The sequence below is a fragment of the Schistocerca gregaria genome, chromosome 5 (genome assembly GCF_023897955.1).
Source record: "Schistocerca gregaria isolate iqSchGreg1 chromosome 5, iqSchGreg1.2, whole genome shotgun sequence".
In the NCBI taxonomy this organism is placed as follows: domain Eukaryota; kingdom Metazoa; phylum Arthropoda; class Insecta; order Orthoptera; family Acrididae; genus Schistocerca; species Schistocerca gregaria.
The window spans coordinates 374,235,698-374,258,414 of NC_064924.1; the positions used below are offsets into that span (position 1 = coordinate 374,235,698).

The 22,717-nt window shown below is 43.1% G+C and overlaps 1 protein-coding gene across 1 annotated transcript in view; it reads left to right on the forward strand.

Annotated features, from left to right (window-relative positions):
- The first annotated feature begins 432 nt into the window (after window positions 1-432).
- Window positions 433-22,717, forward strand: part of LOC126272531 (zinc finger protein 358-like) — a 126,000-nt gene continuing 103,715 nt past the window's right edge. Inside the window, exon 1 of the mRNA XM_049975444.1 lies at window positions 433-597. Within this exon, the coding sequence (XP_049831401.1) occupies window positions 543-597 (55 nt within the window). The 5' untranslated portion in view covers window positions 433-542. The remainder of the gene's footprint in view (window positions 598-22,717) is intronic.

Sequence of the window (22,717 nt, forward strand, 5' to 3'; positions counted from 1 at the left end):
GTGCCTGAAATCAAAATTAGTTAGTATCGAGGCGCACTCGGCTGGAGGGGAAACGAGTAGTCCCGAGCGAAAGTGCCCTGCGCGGCGGAGCTCACGTAATAAGCGAGCCGGCGGTCGCGTGCCCCAGACGGGCTTACCCGCCTCATCTGGGCGGCGCGGCCCACCTGTACCCCGACCGCAGGCCGCAGGCTGCGGGCTGCAGATGCTGGCCGGCACGTGCTGCGAGCACGCGACGCCGCGTTAATCCCTGGCCCGCGGCGGGGTGGGGCGGGGCGCAGCGGGGGTGCGGCGCGTCGCCATTGGCGGGCGGCCCGCGCGGCGGCGCACGCCTGCTCCCCCCACCACCGCCGGCGGCCAATCAGTGCGGCCGGCCGGCGCTGGCGCGGGAGCTCAGATTGCCCGCTGCGGATTAGAGGCTAGCCGGCGCGCCACACTCTCAGTAGCGCGGCCGACGCACGGCGCTGCGCCACGCATCACAGCACCGAGCTCAGCTCAGCCGCGCACCACGTGCCGCCGCCACCGCCGCTGTGGATGCCGCCGCGATGAACACCGCAGACCCCCTCCTGAGGTTCTGCTGGAGGGACCGCCCGCTCACAGGTACCAGCCGCGCCGGCCACCTGTCACCTCCGTACCGCTGCCAAACACGGCGCGCCACACCGCCCAAAGTTTTCACCGCAATTTTCTTCTCTACTGCAAACAACGCTGGCAAACGTGATTGTGTTAAATCTCGACGTTGGTCCTAGAGCAGGGATGAATTTTTGTGTGGCCGGCCGAGAAAGTCAGAAAAATCCTCCTTGAACCAAGATTTCCTTCCCGTGCGTGACCGAAGATTTCCATGTCACCAGGCATGGTTACTGCGCGATGTAGATACTAATCGTGCAAACCGAATTGACACTCGGTGCGGTGGCTGAGGGGAGCGGCCGTAAAGGCATTTCCCATTTACTTATTTACAAGCAGTCAAATCACCCTGTGAAAGAAATGTTTAATGCCATGACATTATTTGACTTTTACGAATCTTTTTTTTTTTTTTTTTCAATTTATTGGCTTTCGAGCCGTGCCTATTTAGCCATCTCAAAAGTGGCATGTCTATTCACTACAGAGATAGATAAATGACGATACGAACGTAAGGACAACACAAGAGTCAGTCACCGAGCGGAGAAAATCTCCTACCCGGCCGGCAATAACCCCTTCGCTTAACAATCATAGCAATCCGCAATGGCTCTACATATATTTGTGAGCAAAGATTTTGTTGCTTGATTATCAACAGGAGCAAATATACGTCAAACATGCTCTTTGTCTGACATTAACTGCAGGCTGTGATGAGAAACTCAACACGCAGTCTTAATCTTGATTTGAAAGTGGGTGATACGATACATATCTCTAGGTAAACTGATTCTAAAATGAAACGTGCTTGCAGTTACTGATGATGGTGTGAAATGAACACAATATAAAATTAATTCAAACTGCCACTATTTTATTTTATTTATGTTTGTTGATTTTTATGGCACGATTTATAATTTTACTGAAATGGAAAGCTAGTTAATGAATGCAACCATTGTAAAAGGTGTGGCCTTCCGTTTACCTCCCCTTCCGCAAAGTGGTCTCTGAACCAAAAAAAATGCCCACCCCTGTCCTAGAGGAAACAACCCCTGCGAGTTGTTTCTGCGCACATCAGCTCTCTTTGAAGGCTCTTCATCAAACAGTGATGGTGCAATAAACAACTTGCAGATTCCTGCAAAATATGAAACGTTTACATTGAGATGGAATCTCTATACATGAAAGGCAATGCCGCCGGCTGACTTCCATCATTAAGAGGATGAAATAAGGAATCAAAAGTTTTTTTGAAAATAAGCCGCTGTTAATGCAATGAAAGTGTTTCTCAAACTACATCTATGAAAAAACTGGTATTTGACTTCCTTATTACAAATAAAAAACTATGTTTCAATGTTTTTAAAATTAAACCGCTAAGAGAATGAAATAGGAGGTGAACTGTTTTATGGAATATTTCGCTATGAACGCATTTTCAAAGCTAGCTCTACGAAAATTTGTAGTTGGCTTATCTGTTAGAAATTTAAAAAAAAATGTGTTTCACTATTTCTGGAAACTCAACCAGTAAGAGAATGACATAATGGATGAAAATTTTTAGGAAAATATACCGCTACATTAAAAATTTTTAAGCTAAATCAATGAAAACTGATATTTCACTTCTAGATTATACATAAAGAAATATGTGTTTGTGGATGAAAGTTACTGTGGAAATATCACCACAAGAACGCAAAAGGCAGGACAAACAAACACCTTGGATTCCAGCTACTAGAATCACTTTTTGCTCAGAACCACATTCCGAAAAACCATGCTTCTATGGCCTTAATTTCCGTAAAATGTTTAATAGGTGCTGCAATTTATGAACAACACAAAAATTCAATTAAAGAAAAACAAGACAAAAATCTGTCCAGCTCATACAGTCTACTCGAGCGAAGCAGCGGGCGCTAAGCTTGTCTTGTCATAAAGCAATTACCTGAAAGTTCCATCGACGTCATTGTTGCTTCTTACATTTTGCAGAAACCCGAAATAGTTACAATTTTTTTAAAGACATTCTAATGAATATAAGTCCACCCCGATAGTTGAGTGGTCAGCGCTGCGGCTTATTACGCCAAGGGGTCCGGCTTCGATTCCCGGCTGGATCGGAGAGTTTCTCCGCTCAAGGATTGGGTGTTGTGTTGTCTTCAGTATCATCAGTGGAAGGCAACGCGGAACCACCACTGTAGTCACGCTCATGCGGTGCACCTTCCTGACGAGGCTCCCCCATGACAAGACCTGCCGTAAGGCAGAAGGCAGGACACGAAGTAATGAATATAATTATTTGCAACGAATGAAAATGTACCAGGAACACGCAGCAGGAACAGTGCCCGAAAAGTATGAGGTTTATTCTCAGTGAGCAGAGAGGTTACCCGCCTAGAATTACTACAGATAAGGAGTGAGGCACTTAATTATATCGCATACTTTGCCAACTTATGCGTGTTGTCCTTGAAAATATGTCATTTATTTCTTTTTTCATCGCCATTGTTGGAGTATGTTATAGAATTATCCTCGTTTCTGCGTCAGTTTAATTTCCCTGATCAACAGTGAGAACACTTACTGACTGATAACACTAAATAGATCCTGTAAGTTTGCACTGAACCATTTACTGCTCCTTTCAGACAAATTGTTATATTTATTGCGTACTTCCAAGTTTGACGTTGCACCTCGACCATGCTGTTGTGATCAGAATGTTGGAAAAATAGTGCTCCTTTCTTTGAATAATTGTATTACTAGATCGCTCAAATACTTCACAATACTGATAATCTTTAAATTTGAGTAGCTCAGAAAGTTAATCATGCACTGAAAATGTTACAGGTAACTGTAGTGAATGAGAAGTACTGTTACAAAAAATACTGCCACACATGTTACTTATTATCAGATCATCAAAGACGTATTTATGAGATAATTATTTTCTTTTGCCCTTTAAGTTTAATTCTATAAGTACGCTTCTTTATTGATTACTGTACTGGACCTGTTTTCCTGTGTTTAAACTCTAAAAATTCAACATTGTCATAATTTCGTTATTTTGTTTGAAGTCTTTGCAAAAGTATTCCAATCCATGGTGCCTAGTTATCGTGTTTGGTATTTTTTCTTCACTGTAGTATTGTTTACAGCCATTACCAGAACTGGTTCCTTTTCCCTGGTGTAATTCAATTCGTGCTGCACAGAATGTGTCGTATGACATCTGCAACAATCTTTTGTCTCATCATTAATGTTAAGCTGTGTTTGTTTAAATGGTTGTAATGTACAAACAGGATTATCTCTTCCAGTTAATTCGCTAAAAACTGTTTGTTACTGGTCCTGATCTGAAACTCTGGTAACTTGAAGTACACGGCAGCGTTGTGCGAGTAACCGTGACAAACACTGTAACTGTAAAAAGCCCCCAGTATTACTCCATACTATACATGTTCCACAGCTATAACACACCTTGTTTTCTCTTATTGAGTAGAATTATCGATAAAACCCTGTGCTTGTGCTTTTAAGTTGTAGCATTGCCGCGTTTAACGTGAAGCTTGTTATAATCCGATGACTGTTACGTCACAGACGCACTGTCTTGATTTGTGTTTAATAACACACAACATTTATATGTGAAACCACGGAACTAATTCAACTGAGGGTAATGCGACCGGTCTGGAGCTACCCTGAGACTAGTGCTTCCAACCCCTTCAACATAAACTTTTGAAGCCCACCCGTCGAGCGCGTGGTTGAATACGAGTTGTCTATCATAGCATACAAAATATAAACTGGCGGTTGCTTAAGGATACTGCTCATCTAGTTTCGTGTGGCTCAAGTCGCTAACATGATAAGTTTATTTTCGTGGACGCGGTTACTTCTTCGTTGAAAGTCATACTGCAGACTATTTCCAGCAGTAAACATCAACACTCTATGACTTGATGCGTAAAAAATGCAGATATTTCCTCCCCCTTCCTTTCCGATGTTCTGGATGCGTTGTCAATGCGCGTAAGTATTAACACGAATTTTCTTGACTGTATATTTTAAAAATATTTATTGATCGGAAACAAAATAATATTTGAATAAAATCTATTTCGTAACTTACACTAGTTATTCACCGTTACTGTTTACTAAAGCCACGCTCAGCTCAACAGTTATGTAACAGCACATTTAACGTTGCGCAACAGATGGAAAATGATGCGTTGAGTTTGTGTTTAATATGCTGCTATGTCACTTTGTACTGTAGACAGCTGTTGTTAGTTTCCGTACTTGTACCAGGCTAACATTTCATTAAAAAAGGTATGTGAATCATAGTGTATTCACCGCATCCCACTCGACAGTTCATCTTTTCAGCTTCCTAATATAAAAAGTGAAAATCGAATTCCACTGGCGACGCAAGATTATGAAAGATTTCTATACGAGGGTTGTAAAAGTTGTAGAAATTCCAGTAGCTGTTACCGAAAATCGACTCAGTTCTGTAAACGTATGTATTGTTTGTTACCTCACTGATTCTATTCGCGTAATAAAAAAGTTAAAAGAATGTCGACAGTACGGAAGATTTGAGAATTACTGCTTTTCTACTTTCTTCTCAAAAATAAAAAACGCAAAGCTCTTTCGGGTATAAGAGACTTGTTATCAAAATGTGGATTTACTTTTCAAAGTCCTTTTACGTTGTCGGTTCTTGCTATTCACAATTTCCTGGGGACACCACGATTACATCTTCAGCATTAATCACTGACGGAATGCTTCGTAACTTCCCAGAGTCATAGAAAAACTATGCACTCATTTCCTATTTCCTACTTTTTATCTATAAGATCTGCTTGTCTTTGCGCGGAATATCAGACCCCTGGCCATTAGGCTGAACGGTATACACGCCTCTGTGAGAATTCGCGAAATTAGCCCTCAGTATTGCCTTGCCATATTTTCGTTAGATATCTGCTCACTAACTAAAACCATAGTTTTCTGTTACTAGTATGTTTCTTTTATTAGGATTAAAATGGGCCCAATCAGCTGCGAAGTTCATGAAATCAATGTTTTCCAATGTCCATTTGTAAAAGAACAGGGAAAAACCTACGACTGAAGATGAAGACTCAGTTGGTTGAAAAACCTACGACTGAAGATGAAGACTCAGTTGGTTTCCATATTAGGCGTTGATTTCTTTGAAGGAAATGGATAGAAATGATTATTCTTATGTGTAGAGGAATGAAATATTCTCTGTATTTGGTTGTATCTCACCACAGATCGGAAATCAATGCATCTAAAGCAAGAAATCCTGTAGTGTAAGCAAAAGACGTTGGAGAGATACACGCTTTTAGCTATTGTTGAAAAAATATCTTGACTATATCCGGAGGAAAGAAGGAATTACAGGGCCCAGAGAATGAGTTAGCTCGAAGGGCAGACTTTTGGTACAGTACTCAGTTGAGCTGTGACGAACCGGCGAAATATCTGATGTGCTAATAAACAAAAAAAATTGTAAAGCTTTTAAATTTTATGGTTTGTTAAGTTAAGGTACAGCAATTGCAATACTTTGTTAAGGGAATATCAGTATTGTGGTCCTGTCGCAGTGACGTACTTGCAACTAACGCAACAGTTAATTCAATACTACACTAAAAATATGACAGAAAATACACAGTCTAGTCATGGAGAAACACACGCATTTCGATTCCACTCGAAATCCATTTTCAGGACAAGGTCTCTCTCTCTCTTCTTTGTAATTCGTATGTGCGAATGATTTTAATTACGTTTAACAAAATGCATCAAATTTCTGTTGAGAAAATCCTGCCTAAATTTCAAAATACCAATCTGAACGAACTGTAATTTCAGTAATAGAGCAAAAATTTTATTAAGAATTATTTGTAAATTACGATTGAAACTACCTATCTAAAAGTACTCGCAGAACAAATTACGTTCACACTGTATTTTCATTGTATTAAGTGACGTAATATGTTCTGCATCTTTGATGATCATTAAATTTCACTATGTTTGCAAATAACTGCTTGAATACTGCGACATGACTATTCCGAAAGAGAATTACGGAATTCATTCAGAAGCTATGAATGCGGCATTGCTGGAATTGACATAGACGTGAACAGTTTTTGAACCTAAACGGCTCCCAGAGTTGCCAAAGAATGGCGAAATTCTAATCGTATACCAAGAACGGGATGTAGAACAGGATAGAATATCGAGACAACGAAGTAACTCACCTTCCTGTAGTAAAATCTCTTATCTCCTCGAGACGGTACCAAGTTCCTTTTACACGAGTTTTAAACGCTGCTCAACTTTCGTCATTATCCTATGGTTCGTTAGCAAGATATTGCTAAGTAGCAGAAACGTACAGTTCCGGCCCTGGTCCTAATTAAGGCCGATTTCATCCATAATGCTTGAATTATAGATGATGATTAACATGTTGTTTAAAGAATTAGTCTTTGTACATCGAGAAACTGTCATTCGGAAAAAAATTGATTTTAACAACATCTATATCAGTTTAAGAACAAAAATTATTGAGATTATATTATTTCCTCATTCTTATATTACCTCAGCATCAACTTCTGATATCGGCTACGTTAACATATACTATAACGGTAGCTATTGGTTTCAGTTCTATCTCATAAGGACAGTTCATTTCCTTATTTACAACTCGTTACACTGTTTTTGTTGCTGTTACACTACAATCATCTGGCCATAAATCATTCTTCTCATTTCATTACACTTTCTCTACTAACCATTTACAGATCTGACTACACCCTTGGATATCCCTTGTCGACTCCGTCAGTTTCCTTCCAGCATCAAAGAATCCATTCCACTTTCCGGTTAATAGAACGTTAGCATTATTCATACATGTCCTGGTAACCCATTGCTCGGTAGTCCCCACATGGAGCTCCTATTGTAAGACGTCTTTATTGGCAGAACCTATTGTTAAGGAAGCTGTCATTCAGATGATTATCATTTTTACGACTTTAACGCAGTGGTTTCCACTGTCTGCTACATCCTCATGACGTTGACATCTTTCACTCTGACAGATTTTTCCCATCATGGGTAAGAGGGTACTTCGTCCTCTTTTCAAAAATGTAAATGAAGATAATTTTTCATGCCTCTACTCAGGATGCAAGCAATGAGTGGGATCGAACCTAGGATCTTTGGACTTGCAATAAAGATCTCTAAACCAAAATTACAATCTTAAGGCAACAAAATAATCTGATATATACTACTATGACTAAGAGAAAAGATAAACACATCTTCCCAGACATCATCCTAGGCAAAAGTGTACTCGAATGTACCGAATTTTTCTTTGAAGACATAAGAAAGGCAAAATAATTGACGATATGAGAGTGATAGCATCCTATAACAGCGAGACCTACTGATACGAAGTACAGCAAATGGCACAATAGTTATACCACTCGAAACAAAAAATTAGGAAGCCTGTGTTTGATGACACTAAGCACCACATTATTTCCTTACGACGACGTTGTGGTGAAAAAAAAAATTAGAATACGGTCGGCAGCATACGAATCTGAAAGCCGTAGGTACAGTGATAAAACGCAGCTTGTTATCCCACACCAAATAATGTAAGGTAGATTTCAGAATACAAATTTAGATATACATGTTTTCACAAAGGTATTCAATGTTGTTTCCAGTACAGGCAAGAGGTACGAGTTAGCCTGTTTAGTTGCCAACAGTCACATGATTTTGGAAAGATTTTAAATGCATTGTGAGTAAAATTCAATACTCCCACAGAAATGTTAAATCTGAGACAGTGTATCGAGGGTGTTTGGTTACCTTGGGCAGCAAATAGAACATCATTTGTAGCCCACAAATCAGCTACTCACATTAGAACATCTAAAAATAAAAATAAAATGGATAAATTTGAATACCCTTCACAAAAACAAACGTTTTGATACCAATTACGTGGCTATAAATCCCCAATTTCATGGATTTATGGATTTGATTTGACCTAAGACTAAGACTTTCTCAAAATTAAAATCTGAGGTATGACGTTATATGTATGTGTATCATGAGGCGTCTAAGAGTTATATAAAAGGAAAATAGTATTATCGAACTGAATGGAAAAAATTTAACGGACAACTCTCTTCCAGGAAAATTCAGTTTAATTAATTGTTAGATAAGGGTAGTATAGCGTAACTAAAACAGCCGTTAACCAACCCCAGTTATTTAATCAGGCATAAAAAAAGAATATAGAAGCACTGTAACCTTGAATCGGTGACCGACGATAGTGTTACATGTATGATACCACATTCAGAAACATATAAATAGTCATTTACCCAAAACCATGACAAGCAAGACGAAATCTCTGGAACAACATAGTCGAGAACAGAAATAAAATCTAGGTCACACTGTCTGTGTCCATAATTAATTAGGTCGATAATATATGAGCAGTAAGGAGTACAACTGAGGGGCAGTACACTTAACAGTGTAGAAATGGCAAAATAAGTTGGTGTACTGAATTGATCAAATAAGTGGAAAAGGAGGTGCTGAGAAAAGAGAGAGAGAGATACAGAGAAAAATCAAAAGAAGAGATAGACTGTAAGAAAGAGAGAACCGTTTTGAAAAGCAAATAATATTCCCAACTGTAGAATATATGCAAATGGCCGTAAACCTCTACTTTCAGTCAAAAGCATTGCTAAAGTGCATTGAACTTAGTGGGTTTTCAGAACAGATAAAGCCGATCTGAATTGACACGTACTTTACTCTTTGGTTTCCACATTATTCGATAATTATAGACATCATTTCTTTAGTCATGAAGACAAGGTGCACAAAATATCCTGTTTTGAGCCACGAAATCAGTCGGTTAGGAAGTCACTTGGAAACGCAATTCTTATCGGAGACCGGCAGTAAGTGCTTCGAAAAGTCGTTGCTTTAGCTTTCACGGTCAACTTGTGCTGCCGCAATCTCTGGTAACCACAATAAGTGCTTGTTTCTTACCTGATTATGAAAAAACCAGACAAAGAAATTCCTATCTAAAGTTGTCGCATTGGGAACACGAAATGAACCAGTGTGTTTTAGATAACCTAGCTGTCGTGCATAAGGACACAACACGAACAACTGCTGAAATTTTTCTTCTTTTATACCCACACCCCGAAGTATGATTCTTTCGGCTGAGTTGGCATTTCCATCAATAGCTGCTTAGTTCGGTGATACAGCAATATTTTCTTGATGTCGTCTCTGCACTGCAGTTTGAAATGTATCTACCGTCAGTTCTTCTTTTTAGTCTATTCAGATGAACCGCTCTAAATAAAGGCGTAATATATGGTACGTCGCCGGCCGAAGTGGCCGAGCGGTTCTACGCGCCTCAGTCTGGAACCACGCGACCTCTACGGTCGCAGGTTCGAATCCTGCCTCGAGCATGGATGTGTGTAACGTCCTTAGGTTAGTTAGGTTTAAGTAGTTCTAAGTTCTATGGGACTGATGAGCTCAGAAGTTACATCGTATAGTGCTCAGAGCCATTTGAACCATTATGGTACGTCACACTATTCGCCCGCTCTGTGTATCTTCAGAATCTTCCTTTACTTCTACTGCTCGCAGTATTATTTGTGTTCTACACCTCGTAAATAAACTGACTATTGTTTTCCCGTTTTTATGTCACCCTACTATGTCTTCTCTTGCGCAAAACTTCGGTCTCTTTATCTCAAATTAGCACCCATTACCAACATCTTGATTTATTAGTCGTATTTATATTACTAAACGGCTAAAGCGGTGGACAGTACACGACCCCAATTACTGGTTGCCTATTGGCAGCCTCCAGGGGCAACAAAAATTTGTTTTCCATATTTCGTATAATTATTAACCAAGTTTAATTTAGGGTGCTATAATTATCTGCTCACTAAGAGGTCTAGTCTTATGTTAAAAGTTTAGGGCAATAAGAGAAGTGTTACATTTTTAAACTGTGTACACATTGTTCAACCAAAACAATTTGACCACTGCTCACTGCGACGTTGGTTGCTGCCTGTTGCCGTTGCCATTTACATAACCTCCTTTGACAAGACAGATTATTGTTACACAAAGCCTCTAAACCGGCGAAGTTACTCGAATGTTCACGTGCCACTGTCGTGAGCATCTACAGAAGTAGGTAGAGTGATAATGAAACTACCACTATGGGGCTAGATGGTCGGGCGACCACGACTCTTCGCAGAACACGGGGTTCGGAGGATTGTCTGCTCTGTAAAGTAGGATAGATGCTGACAGTGGCATCTCTGTCGAAAGAGCTGATCCACGTACTAGTGTTTAAGGGCACACCGTCAATCGTAGATTGTTGAACATGGACCTCCACAGCAGACCACCTCTACGTGTGCACATGTTGACCCAACGATATCATCAATTACGATTGAAGTGGGCACTGGACCGCCGGGACCCGACAACCGATCGATGCAAAGGTGTCAGCCCATTGGGTGAATCACGCTTAGGCTACACGAGGTCGACGATCGTTTCCACGAACGCCGTCGTCGAGGTGGAAGGTGGCTCGAAAACGTGCAGCACGCCACGGACGCAAGCAGTATTATGCCACGGGAGACATTCTCCTTCGTTTGCATGGGCTCTATGGTATTAATCGAAGACACGCTGACAGCTGCGAAACCTCTGAATCCCTTCATGCTTAATGTCTTCCCCGAAGGCGATGTCATCTTTCAGCAGTATAATTGTTCGGAGGCAGAAAGGACTTACAGTTTGAGGAGCATTATGGTGAACTCACGTTGATGTAAAGCCTATGGAAACCACGTCGGAGACATCACCGCATATGAAAATCAGCGGCCCGTTACGCGAATTACACGACCTGTGTGTAGACAGCTAATGCCACATACCTCCACAACCCTACCAACGAACTGTCGGATCCCTGATACACAGAATCGGTGATGTATTTCTTTTGAAAGCTGCTAAGCAGGCGGTCATAATGTTTTGGCTCATTAGTGTATGTCTTGAGGCACCATACCTCATGGCGCACAAACTACCCAGGCAAAGGTCTCGAGTTCGAGTCTCGGTCCGACACACACTTTTAATCTGCCAGGAAGTTTCATACCCAAGCTATTATTTGAGGATTAGAGCACGTAGCGCTTTGCAACGAAATTTACACATTGTGAAAAAATTTGGCGCTGTCACTACCCACAAAGTAATGAAATGAAAAAAAAAGTTTATTACTTATTACGTTTTTATTGTTCATGCAGTAGAACTTGAGCACAAAACACGACCCTTCAGTTTATTACATCTTCAATACAAACTTCTCAGCATATTTTTCAGATATCTACATATAAAAGTGGATATACCTGCAGAATTACATTAATATACAGAATTGAGGAAATATGACGTCATAAACATCATGAGTAGTGAAAATCTGACTTTGGTTTAAAGCGGAGCGCAGATGACCCAGACTATAGTCATCCATTGTTTGATAACGAGAGCGCTTAGCCACTGCTAGCAAACTTTGAGCGCAATTTCTGGTAAAATATTTAACACAATAACTCATTTCTAAAGTAATCAGACGTTTGAAGCTGTCTGAAACTCGAGAGTTTGATTCTTTACATAAAAAAGAGGTGTGTATTTACTATTATATTGTAATCTCAATCTTCTCCTACAATTTTTGCCCTTTACGGCTCCCTATGGTGACGCCGAAGTTATATTCTGATGACTAAACGTAAACATAAACTCCATCCGCAGGCGCTGTCTGGCCATCGGTACCGACCGATCGCAATGTTATCCTCTACCAGTAGCGTCATTGGACACAGTGTACATGAGGACGGAGTGAGCACTCCGCTCTGCGGGTTAGTGTTCGTGACCTGGGGTCGCTACCATTGGATCACACTGTTCCAGTCTTTCCACCCACGAACAAACTCTGGCTGTACTGGGAATCGAAACCCGGGCCCTCCACATGGCAGTCAGGCGCACTGACCACTCATGGCGGAGAGAGACATTTCTTTAGAGAAGATCCAAGGAAGAGCGGCGCGTTTCGCCACGGTATCGTTTAGTTGTCAAGAGACGTTTGAAGCTCAGATAGTGGTTCCGAAAGTACCCTCCGCCACACACCATTAGGTGGCTTGCGGAGTATGATGTAGATTTAGAAGGAACATTAGAGGTGGAGGTTTAGGCAATCTCGTTAACCGTCTTGTCCTTGAGTTAGGTCACAGCGACATTATATTACGTTCCTGTAATGAAACCGCAACTGGTTCGCTATCTTCATACAAACCGGGTTTGCGGCCACTGGAGATAGGAACACGTGGAGTTGAGTAAGGCAGGGCGACCGTGGAAGACCTACAATTTGTTTTGTCAAGGTGAACCACGGTTGCTGCTGTTTCAAGCATTAGAATACCACTTACTCCCAGCTTTTTGAAACGAGGACGAAAAAAAAAAATACAGTTTGTGTAAGCAGTTTAACAGGACAAACCGCAACGCATAGCCAGCGTATAATGCCTTTATCTTTTCCTACGAACGGATGGATGTTAATTGTTCTACGCCCGGATTCTATTCCCGACTGGGTTGGAGATTTTCTCCGCTCAGGGACTTCGTGTTTGTGTCGTCTTTATCATCATCGCTTCACCTCATCGACACGCAAGTCGCCGAAGTGGCGTTGTACCAAGCGATCAGGTCTAACTGCTGTAAGACCCTCGCCATACGACATTTCATTTCACTTAATGGTGTTTGAATAAAAACAACCGAGTCACTTATATAACTCACAAAAATGTTCCCCAATCGAAAATATTTTACAATCTGTGATGGGAGTCGGTTGCACACATAAAAGTCAATCCAGCTGCCTAATCGATTGGAAATGCCAAAACAGCAGAAGAGTACGTAGATCTTACTGATGCCAACCACGACAGATTGCCTTCCAAAGTTTCTCATTTCCCACAATGAATAAATCCACTTCAGTTTTACTTGTCATATCCCTCATTTGGATAAAATCGTACACACGACCCGCGTTTCAGAATGTAAATTTCACCTTCAGACACTACAAAAAACAGGGGAAAAAATTAATTGATATTGAAAGTGCGCATATAAATATGAACTTCAGGTCAGTTTGTACCTTGAAGTTCACATCTGTCTGGGCCCTTTTAACGTTAATTAATTTTATGAAGAGTCTCTCTAAGGCTTTTTCTTTAACCTGAAGACGAGATTTACAGCCTGAATCCCGGGTCGTGTGTGTGTGATTTTATCCAAATAAAGGGTTTGTCAAGTGAAACTGGAGCAGATCTATTCGTCATGAAAAACTACGGTGACAGTTGTGGATGTCCCGCAAAGGGTATATATCGCATTCTCACTCATAAAGGTTCGATTCAGTTGATTTCCAACGACGACTCACTATCTCATCTTCCTTCTCCATCATCATTGGCGTCATTGGAAACCATGTAGTACAATACGTTACATAGTTGCGACAACAATTATTCTCAATTAAACTTTCGATGTTTGCTGGACAAGCAAAGAACTTGCACGTCGAGACCTTTTGTCTGCCACCCAGCGGTGTGTTCTAGATCCATCTTTGCGATGTAATTATTCCTTATATTTGCTGTTGTGTCTACGAATCGAAGATTGAATCTAGTATCACCATGCCTTTTTTCTTTCTGCAAATAATTTCATATTGTTAGGCGTAGTTTAATTGTATAATCGCCGACTGTCGTGGAAGAAGCAGTGGAGAAAGGCGGAATAATAATTTCGGAAAGTTACAAAGGATGTTTGCGGTTTAAATACCTTGTGCTTTTGCTGAAGATAGGCTGCAGCCGATCAGCCGCATATGGGAACTTTTATCGAATACGTTGTGTGTTCTTTGAGTGCCCCTCCTTGTCTATCTCCTCGAAAATTAAATATATTGACCGTCATAGAATGATACGCGGACTCATAGTGTTCACACGTCGTGCCACGCCGCCACGCCCTACGTCTAAAAAAATTGTTCAAATGGCTCGGAGCACCATGGGACTTAACATCTGTGGTCATCAGTCCCCTAGAACTTAGAACTACTTAAAACTAACTAACGACATCACACACATCCATGCCCGAGGCAGGATTCGAACCTGCGACCGTACCGGTCACGCGGTTCCAGACTGAAGCGCCTAGAACGGCACGGCCACTCCGACCAGCCCTACGTCTAAAGCTGGTACTACATATTGTGGACAGCGAAATAAATTCTCACCTAATTTAATAATCGAAAAACAGTCTTGATCTCAAATTTTTTCTTTATGGGAGCAGTCAGTTCAGCGTCGTGGGTTGGCGCAGCGTGCTCCAAGGAAGTCTACCTGCCGTTCTGGGTTGTGAAGATGTTCCTTAAGGATTGAAACCAGTCACTCCGATTAAACAAAATTTGCGATCAAGACTGTTTTTAATTATTATATCAATGTAAGATCGCTGATAATGTTTTCAAAAATTATCTGACCCAATTACTTCATTGATCATATTGACCTGTGTCACCAGTGTTGATATCTGCTTAGAGTGTTGTTTCGATCGGCACTGGACTCGGGGGAGAGTATGTAAACCTACAGTAACGTATCCACATTGAACTTAGAACATAATTGTTATAAAGCTCAATAAAATATTGGGCCATCTTCCTCATATAAAACATCAGAATCTCACCGTGAAATGGGTTTAACAAGCCATGCAATTGGCGCCAGCTGTCCACGCACTCCACACACACTCTATGATCAAAAGTACCCAGACACGACCATGCGGAAGTGACCACTAGATGCCACGAGAGGCGAATCCGCCAATATAAAAGAAAGCAGGGAGTATCGCATTGTCAGAAAAGAAGCAATAATAGGGGAATAGGTCGATCATCTGAGCTCAGCGACATCGAACGGGAATTAGTCACTGGGTGTCACCTCTGCAACAAATCCATCAGGGACGTTGCAACACTTCCAGAGCTGCCAAAATCGCCTGTTGGTGATGTGACTGGGAAGAGGAAAAGCCAAGAAATAATCACAGATAAACCAAGACCAGAAGACCAGCAGATCTCGTGGTCTTACGGACAGCTTAGCGCGTTACGGAGACTAGTTGTAAAAATATTGTTTGAAAGCAACGGAAGGAATCACTCGTGAGTTCCAGAGAGATACCAGGAGGCTCGGTAGCACAGTGAGTGTGCATAGGGAGTTCAAAGAACGGAGTACAATATTCGAACTGCCACTCATTTCTGTAGTCACTGCCAAGTGCCGCTTGGAGAGGTGTCAAAGCGACGGCTTGCACTGTGGATGAAGGAAACGAGTGAAGAATCGTGTTACACTCTGTGGAAATACCAAGGAAGGGTCTGGGTTTGGCGAATGCTTGGAAACGTTACCTTCCACCATGTGTAGTGCCAACAGTGTAGTACGGACACAGTGTTACGGCATGGGCTATTTTTCGTACTTAGTTTGTGATTCCATTACTGCGCTTAAGAAAACGCTAGATGAACACTAAAATTGAAGGGGGGGGGGAGGGGAGATAGAAAAAGAAAGGAAAGGGATTCTGATGTCAGCTGCGTCGGGACATTACGCGTAATCAGGGGCGACGAATGAAAATGTGTAAAAGACGGGTAATAGAAACCTGGAGCTCCCGCTTACTAGGCAGGTGTTATCCCAACTGCGCTCACCACGCGGCACGCCTCACGGCCACTGAGCGCGACCTACCTGCTGTCCCTGACATCATTATCGAAAGCAATTGAAACACAAACGGACGCAATACTGCAACAGACACGTAGACGTAATTTCGCAGCAGGTCAGTGCACGACCCCATGTCGCAAAGCCCGTTAAAATATACACGGAAACGTCGAAATGAGAAGTCCTCTCCCTCCCGCCGTATTCTCCATACGACTACCAGCTTTTTCGATCAGCGGTATACAGTCTGACTGACCAGCACTTCCGATCAAATGAACAAGTGCAAAAATGAATCGATTCATGGATCCCCACAAAAGACGCCCAGTTCTTCCGCCGCGGGATTCGTATGCTATCCGAAAGATGGTGAGTGTAGTTGCCAGCAGTTTTTCACGAACTCCCGAAGAAAAAACGGCGGAAGCAAAGTTTAGACCCGGTATTACCACCTGGCATACTATGCGCATTCAGCATATGTTCCGGAGTAATGTGGGGAATACTTGAAAAAAAGAAAAGGCTTAGGTACTTAAAAGAAATGACTGTTACGCTACAGGCATAATACGAAGCGCAGTTGGAGGAAGGGAGTGGTGGCGAGTACTCTGTTCAGAGTTTTGTTAACAAGCACTTCCTCTGTCAGTTTTGATGGACTACGAATAGATTTTCGCTATTACATTTTGCTCAGAGAATACTGAATAGTCTGAAAATTACGGTAGCTGCCGCCTCGTTTTTATGACACCTGGACATGGCAGTGAAATTCTGTTAACGAGGAGACATCAGAGACGGGAATATAATGAGCTGTAAGTGGCGTTATTTTATTGGTGCACACTTTACGGCGTCATTATGCGTGCACTTATGCGGTTACACGCTTATGAAGATAACAGGCAGAGAGACCTACTTGTAACGCAATGCTTCACGTGGCAATGATCAGCTTCATGAGAAGAGCCATTATACTTCCTTAACTGCAACGGTAGTACAAAATCAATACCGCAGGGAGAAATAAATTACGCTTAAATGACGTACAAGCAGTATTTCCAGCTCTTGATGACAGCACTCTTTATTCATTTGTGGCAATAAAGAACATTACAACTCGTCAGACATGAATCTCTTCTGGTCACTTGAGTCGAGACGTTGTTACGATTTCAGTCATTGAGGCACATAAAGAATGACGTCGTACCGGTGGTTGTCATTACTTGTATCTGTTCTGAGTGTAATAAGGTTTCGTTGTTGTTGCAGACTGCGGCTCTGGAGGTCTCGGGTTCAGTACTTGATAGGCGTGAGATTTTTCCACATACCAGTCCCTCCAGGACGGCCCCAGATACACTCATCGTCCTACCAACTGGAGGTCTTTTCCTGGGGTGGGGCGTGGGGCAGGCAGAAGGCAGCCCGGACGATGGGCCCGCCACTGTCCTCATACTAACGCCCTGGACAAGATACACTGCACTTTACTTCCTTTTATAGACCATTTTGTGCGCCCAAGATGACATCTTCATCTACAGAGAAACCGTAGTACCATTAACACCATTTTAACTTTTTGTTGGTTCTGTCAAGTGCCAGGTTATTTTCTACACCAATTCTGCGCTACACCTTAAATCTGCACTTCGCCACAACTTTGTAGAACGCAACTGACTTTTCCCGTAAAAGTTTACATATATACACTGCAAATACTTCAAATAAAACTACATATTTCCGCAACTTTGAACATCATGGAATCCAAGCAAAGGAATTTTTATGAGCAACATAAGTTGAGTTTTGTCATTAGCAAGTCACTCTGACAGTCAAAAATTATATATTTTAACGTTTTTCTCGTGCCAGTTTAAACAGAGTTTTGTAAATTTTGTGTCAACTGTTATTATTTCTACACAAGGCACTCTGCCAAAGACCAGCTTAAATCTGTAACGCTGATTCACTGACAACTGATATCCCCCCCCTCTCGCCACACCCTGCCACAAGTTGGCCTAGTAGAATGCACTAACTGAAGTTCATAGCAGGTAATTGCGAGCAGGAGTACAACCACTCGAGTCCCCTCCCAAGCGTGGCGTGGAACAGGCAGTAAAAGAAAAAGAAGACATTTCGACGCTGGCGCACCAGAGCGTACCGCGTGGCGCTAAATCTGAGCTGTTAGTGCCGCTCCGGCAGCCCGGCGCGCTTGGCCGGCAGCGTGTGAAAGAAAACGCCTCCGACAATCTGCGAGGCGCCTGCCGCACACAGTAATAGCGCCGACGAACAGGGAGAGAAGCTAACAAAGTCCTCGTACTGTCTTAACGTCCACATATCACGCGATTTCCGCGAGGAGAGGCTGGATTATTCATATAGCGTGGCGTAGCAGCTACCGCAATCTTACCGCTTATTCTTTGCATGTTTCTCTGTTACCAGCGCCTCACAAGAATCCCTATCAGGATAACACAGTTACCGAGCTCAGCTGTCTTCATTTTCTTTGGTGATATTTCCCTTTTTCCGCGGTCACACTAGTCGGACCATGGGTTTGGTGCATGGTGCACCGATATATATGATGTCAGAAGACGCTACATTTAACTAAATTTCTTGTCACCTGTAGCAGGATGGTGTAATGACTTTGGTGTGTCTTCCTATCTCAATTTTCCCGTTTTACTCTAAAGCAAATATATCGAAATTAAATATCTACCAAGACAAATTATTGCGAGTAATATGTACTGAAAATCGACTGCAGCGAAGAGTACTTATCAAAATGAAGCACATCAGGTAACTAACTTCTTGAAATTTGTTGACATAACTTCGACAAATGTTCAAATGTGTATGAATTCCTAAGGAACCAAACTGCTTATGTCATCGGTCCCTAGACTTACACACTACTTAATGTGATTTAAACTAAGTTACGCTAAGAACAACACACACACACACACACACACACACACACACACACACACATGCCCGAAGAAGGGCTCTAAGCTCTGGCGGGAGGGGCCGCGCAATCCGTGACATGCCGCTTCAAACCGCACGACCACTCCGCGCGGCTTGTGACAAATATTTTACCTCGTATCCAGGTCAGAAACTCGTGGAATATTAACTATTGAAGATTACTTAGCACTGCTTTTGATCTAACCACAAACCAGGAAACGTGCTTCAACATTCTTGCTTACGAAATTAGGCAATGCCCTTTACATTTGATAACTCTATTATCTTGAATCAAGTATTGGCCCCTTCTCTTTCTTGTACGTTTGTCACGCATCGTCGATGGGTCAGCATCGTTATTAACGGATGTGGGATGGTTCGTTTAAGGGACGACCCGATACCCTTCCTCACACCAAACCGTTGGCAGTGCAAGGAGTGCCAAGAGTTCAGCTGCCTAGTGGGAAACGGTTTATTCCGCCGCCGCGCACATTGGCCACTTTGCTTGTGGATTTGTCAGAACTGTGTCATATAACTATTTGTGGAATGTAATGAAGGTGAGTGTGTGTGTGTAGTGTGGTGTTATTAGCTCGTATTATGATAATGAGAGAAAGAGTAGGTTCAAACACGGTGCCGGCACACAGCATATCCTCTCGAATAGCGCGAAGGGGAGAGCCAGGATTAGCGTCTGCACCCGACGGATGCATCACTGTCAACAGTGCCACATGCCTTCCCTTCGTGAGACACTCCAAACCGGTTTGGAATTTAACCCAGGACTTAGGTGCAAGGTGGGGTGATCTGAAACTTTACGCCGCTACTTGTCGTCCCCTTGTCGTCCAAATGCTGGCAGTGAGTATTTCATCCACCACCAGTATTCGAACCGGCTTACCTCCGAGTCTAGGTCCAGAGCAAAGGCCTACGTTAGCAACCGCGCCTACGGAGGTGAGCCGGTGAAGTCTACTACTGTCGAATCACCCAATTGCGCTACATCTTCGAAAAGGGAGATGAAGTAGGGGACGAGTTACCAAAGATATTGATAAAAAAATTTTGATCTTGAAGAAAACTAAGTATTTTACACTCCTGGAAATGGAAAAAAGAACACATTGACACCGGTGTGTCAGACCCACCATACTTGCTCCGGACACTGCGAGAGGGCTGTACAAGCAATGATCACACGCACGACACAGCGGACACACCAGGAACCGCGGTGTTGGCCGTCGAATGGCGCTAGCTGCGCAGCATTTGTGCACCGCCGCCGTCAGTGTCAGCCAGTTTGCCGTGGCATACGGAGCTCCATCGCAGTCTTTAACACTGGTAGCATGCCGCGACAGCGTGGACGTGAACCGTATGTGCAGTTGACGGACTTTGAGCGAGGGCGTATAGTGGGCATGCGGGAGGCTGGGTGGACGTACCGCCGAATTGCTCAACACGTGGGGCGTGAGGTCTCCACAGTACATCGATGTTGTCGCCAGTAGTCGGCGGAAGGTGCACGTGCCCGTCGACCTGGGACCGGACCGCAGCGACGCACGGATGCACGCCAAGACCGTAGGATCCTACGCAGTGCCGTAGGGGACCGCACCGCCACTTCCCAGCAAATTAGGGACACTGTTGCTCCTGGGGTATCGGCGAGGACCATTCGCAACCGTCTCCATGAAGCTCGGCTACGGTCCCGCATACCGTTAGGCCGTCTTCCGCTCACGCCCCAACATCGTGCAGCCCGCCTCCAGTGGTGTCGCGACAGGCGTGAATGGAGGGACGAATGGAGACGTGTTGTCTTCAGCAATGAGAGTCGCTTCTGCCTTTGTGCCAATGATGGTCGTATGCGTGTTTGGCGCCGTGCAGGTGAGCGCCACAATCAGGACTGCATACGACCGAGGCACACTGGGCCAACACCCGGCATCATGGTGTGGGGCGCGATCTCCTACACTGGCCGTACACCTCTGGTGATCGTCGAGGGGACACTGAATAGTGCACGGTACATCCAAACCGTCATCGAACCCATCGTTCTACCATTCCTAGACCGGCAAGGGAACTTGCTGTTCCAACAGGACAATGCACGTCCGCATGTATCCCGTGCCACCCAACGTGCTCTAGAAGGTGTCAGTCAACTACCCTGGACAGCAAGATCTCCGGATCTGTCCCCCATTGAGCATGTTTGGGACTGGATGAAGCGTCGTCTCACGCGGTCTGCACGTCCAGCACGAACGCTGGTCCAACTGAGGCGCCAGGTGGAAATGGCATGGCAAGCCGTTCCACAGGACTACATCCAGCATCTCTGCGATCGTCTTCATGGGAGAATAGCAGCCTGCATTGCTGCGAAAGGTGGATATACACTGTACTAGTGCCGACATTGTGCATGCTCTGTTGCCTGTGTCTATGTGCCTGTGGTTCTGTCTGTGTGATCATGTGATGTATCTGACCCCAGGAATGCGTCAATAAAGTTTCCCCTTCCTGGGACAATGAATTCACGGTGTTCTTATTTCAATTTCCAGGAGTGTATAAGCTGCGATTTACTCCCCACTGTTATCAAGACGCTGGAAACTACAGCCACAGGAACTGGTTCTAAACGAGCGAATGCAGAGGTTTCTGAATTATTGTCGTATAATTTCTAGTCATTTCACGACCTCCAAAGTAGCTGTGATATCACTATCAGTTCCTTTCGTGGGTAGCTTGTCTACAACGCGTGTAGAATCCGGTCAGTAAGGAAAGCATTGTTCCTTTAGCCACTTATAAACGAGCGTTACTATATACTTAACGACACCAAGGCCGTGTGATAAGAACCAAAACACAGTTAAACGGTCGAGATATCAAACTTGTTTCCCTTTCTCTTTCGTCCTCATCTGCAACGTCGACATGATACTTTACTCAACACTCACCCATCACAGTAAGCTAGATCAAGAGCAGAAAGAATCGCAAGCTGCCCAACGGGAGAGAATATGGAAAGCCATTCCGTTTCATTGATATCCATCTGGCTGCACTGCCCCGAGACAACACTCTGGTGAAGACCGCTGCAATACGGTCGAAACGTCTTCTGTTTTAGTATATTGATCATTTCATGAGACGCCATATCTCCAGAAAGGTTTTAATGAAATTGACGCCTGCTACGCGAGCCCATGCGTTTATAAAAATCTTTTCGAATTAGGTGGCAGAATCCTGGGAGATATATTATGCAACATTTTTACACTACATCTATATTTAATACTGAAATATAGCGGTTTCATGCATTTATTTTCTTCAATGACTGTAGGCTTCAAATACATAATAGCATTAATAACCAGAGATGACTACGCCAGTGATTTGCTACTCGATGGTTTAAACTTTTCCACGTCTAATATTCAAAAAACATTCTTCTTGTATTTTTTCGTCACAGTAGAAAAGGAAGTGGAAATAAGTATTTCACCCCTTATACTCTCTGCTTACATTCATTCGGCTTTCAATGACCTCCATTTCAAGTCCGTTTATTTACTACCACTAGATCAACTGTTTAAATTTATCTATCTGCGACAGCGAAACACACACCCACAAAGACAAACACACACACAGCGTCAAGTGTTTCGTGACATCGGTTAGGCTTTACCTAAGCCACAGAATAGATTTTACGAAAGTTACCGTCATAGTAACTTTCGTTGGCTGCCTGAGAAATAGATGGCTGGAACATGGGACTTTCCGGAGAAAGAAGCTGTGTAACAGCCGGGAATTATACAGCTGCATTCTTCTTTCTGAGCATCTGGGTCACCGCAGCCTGTCACTGAGAGGGACTTATCTCGTATCGC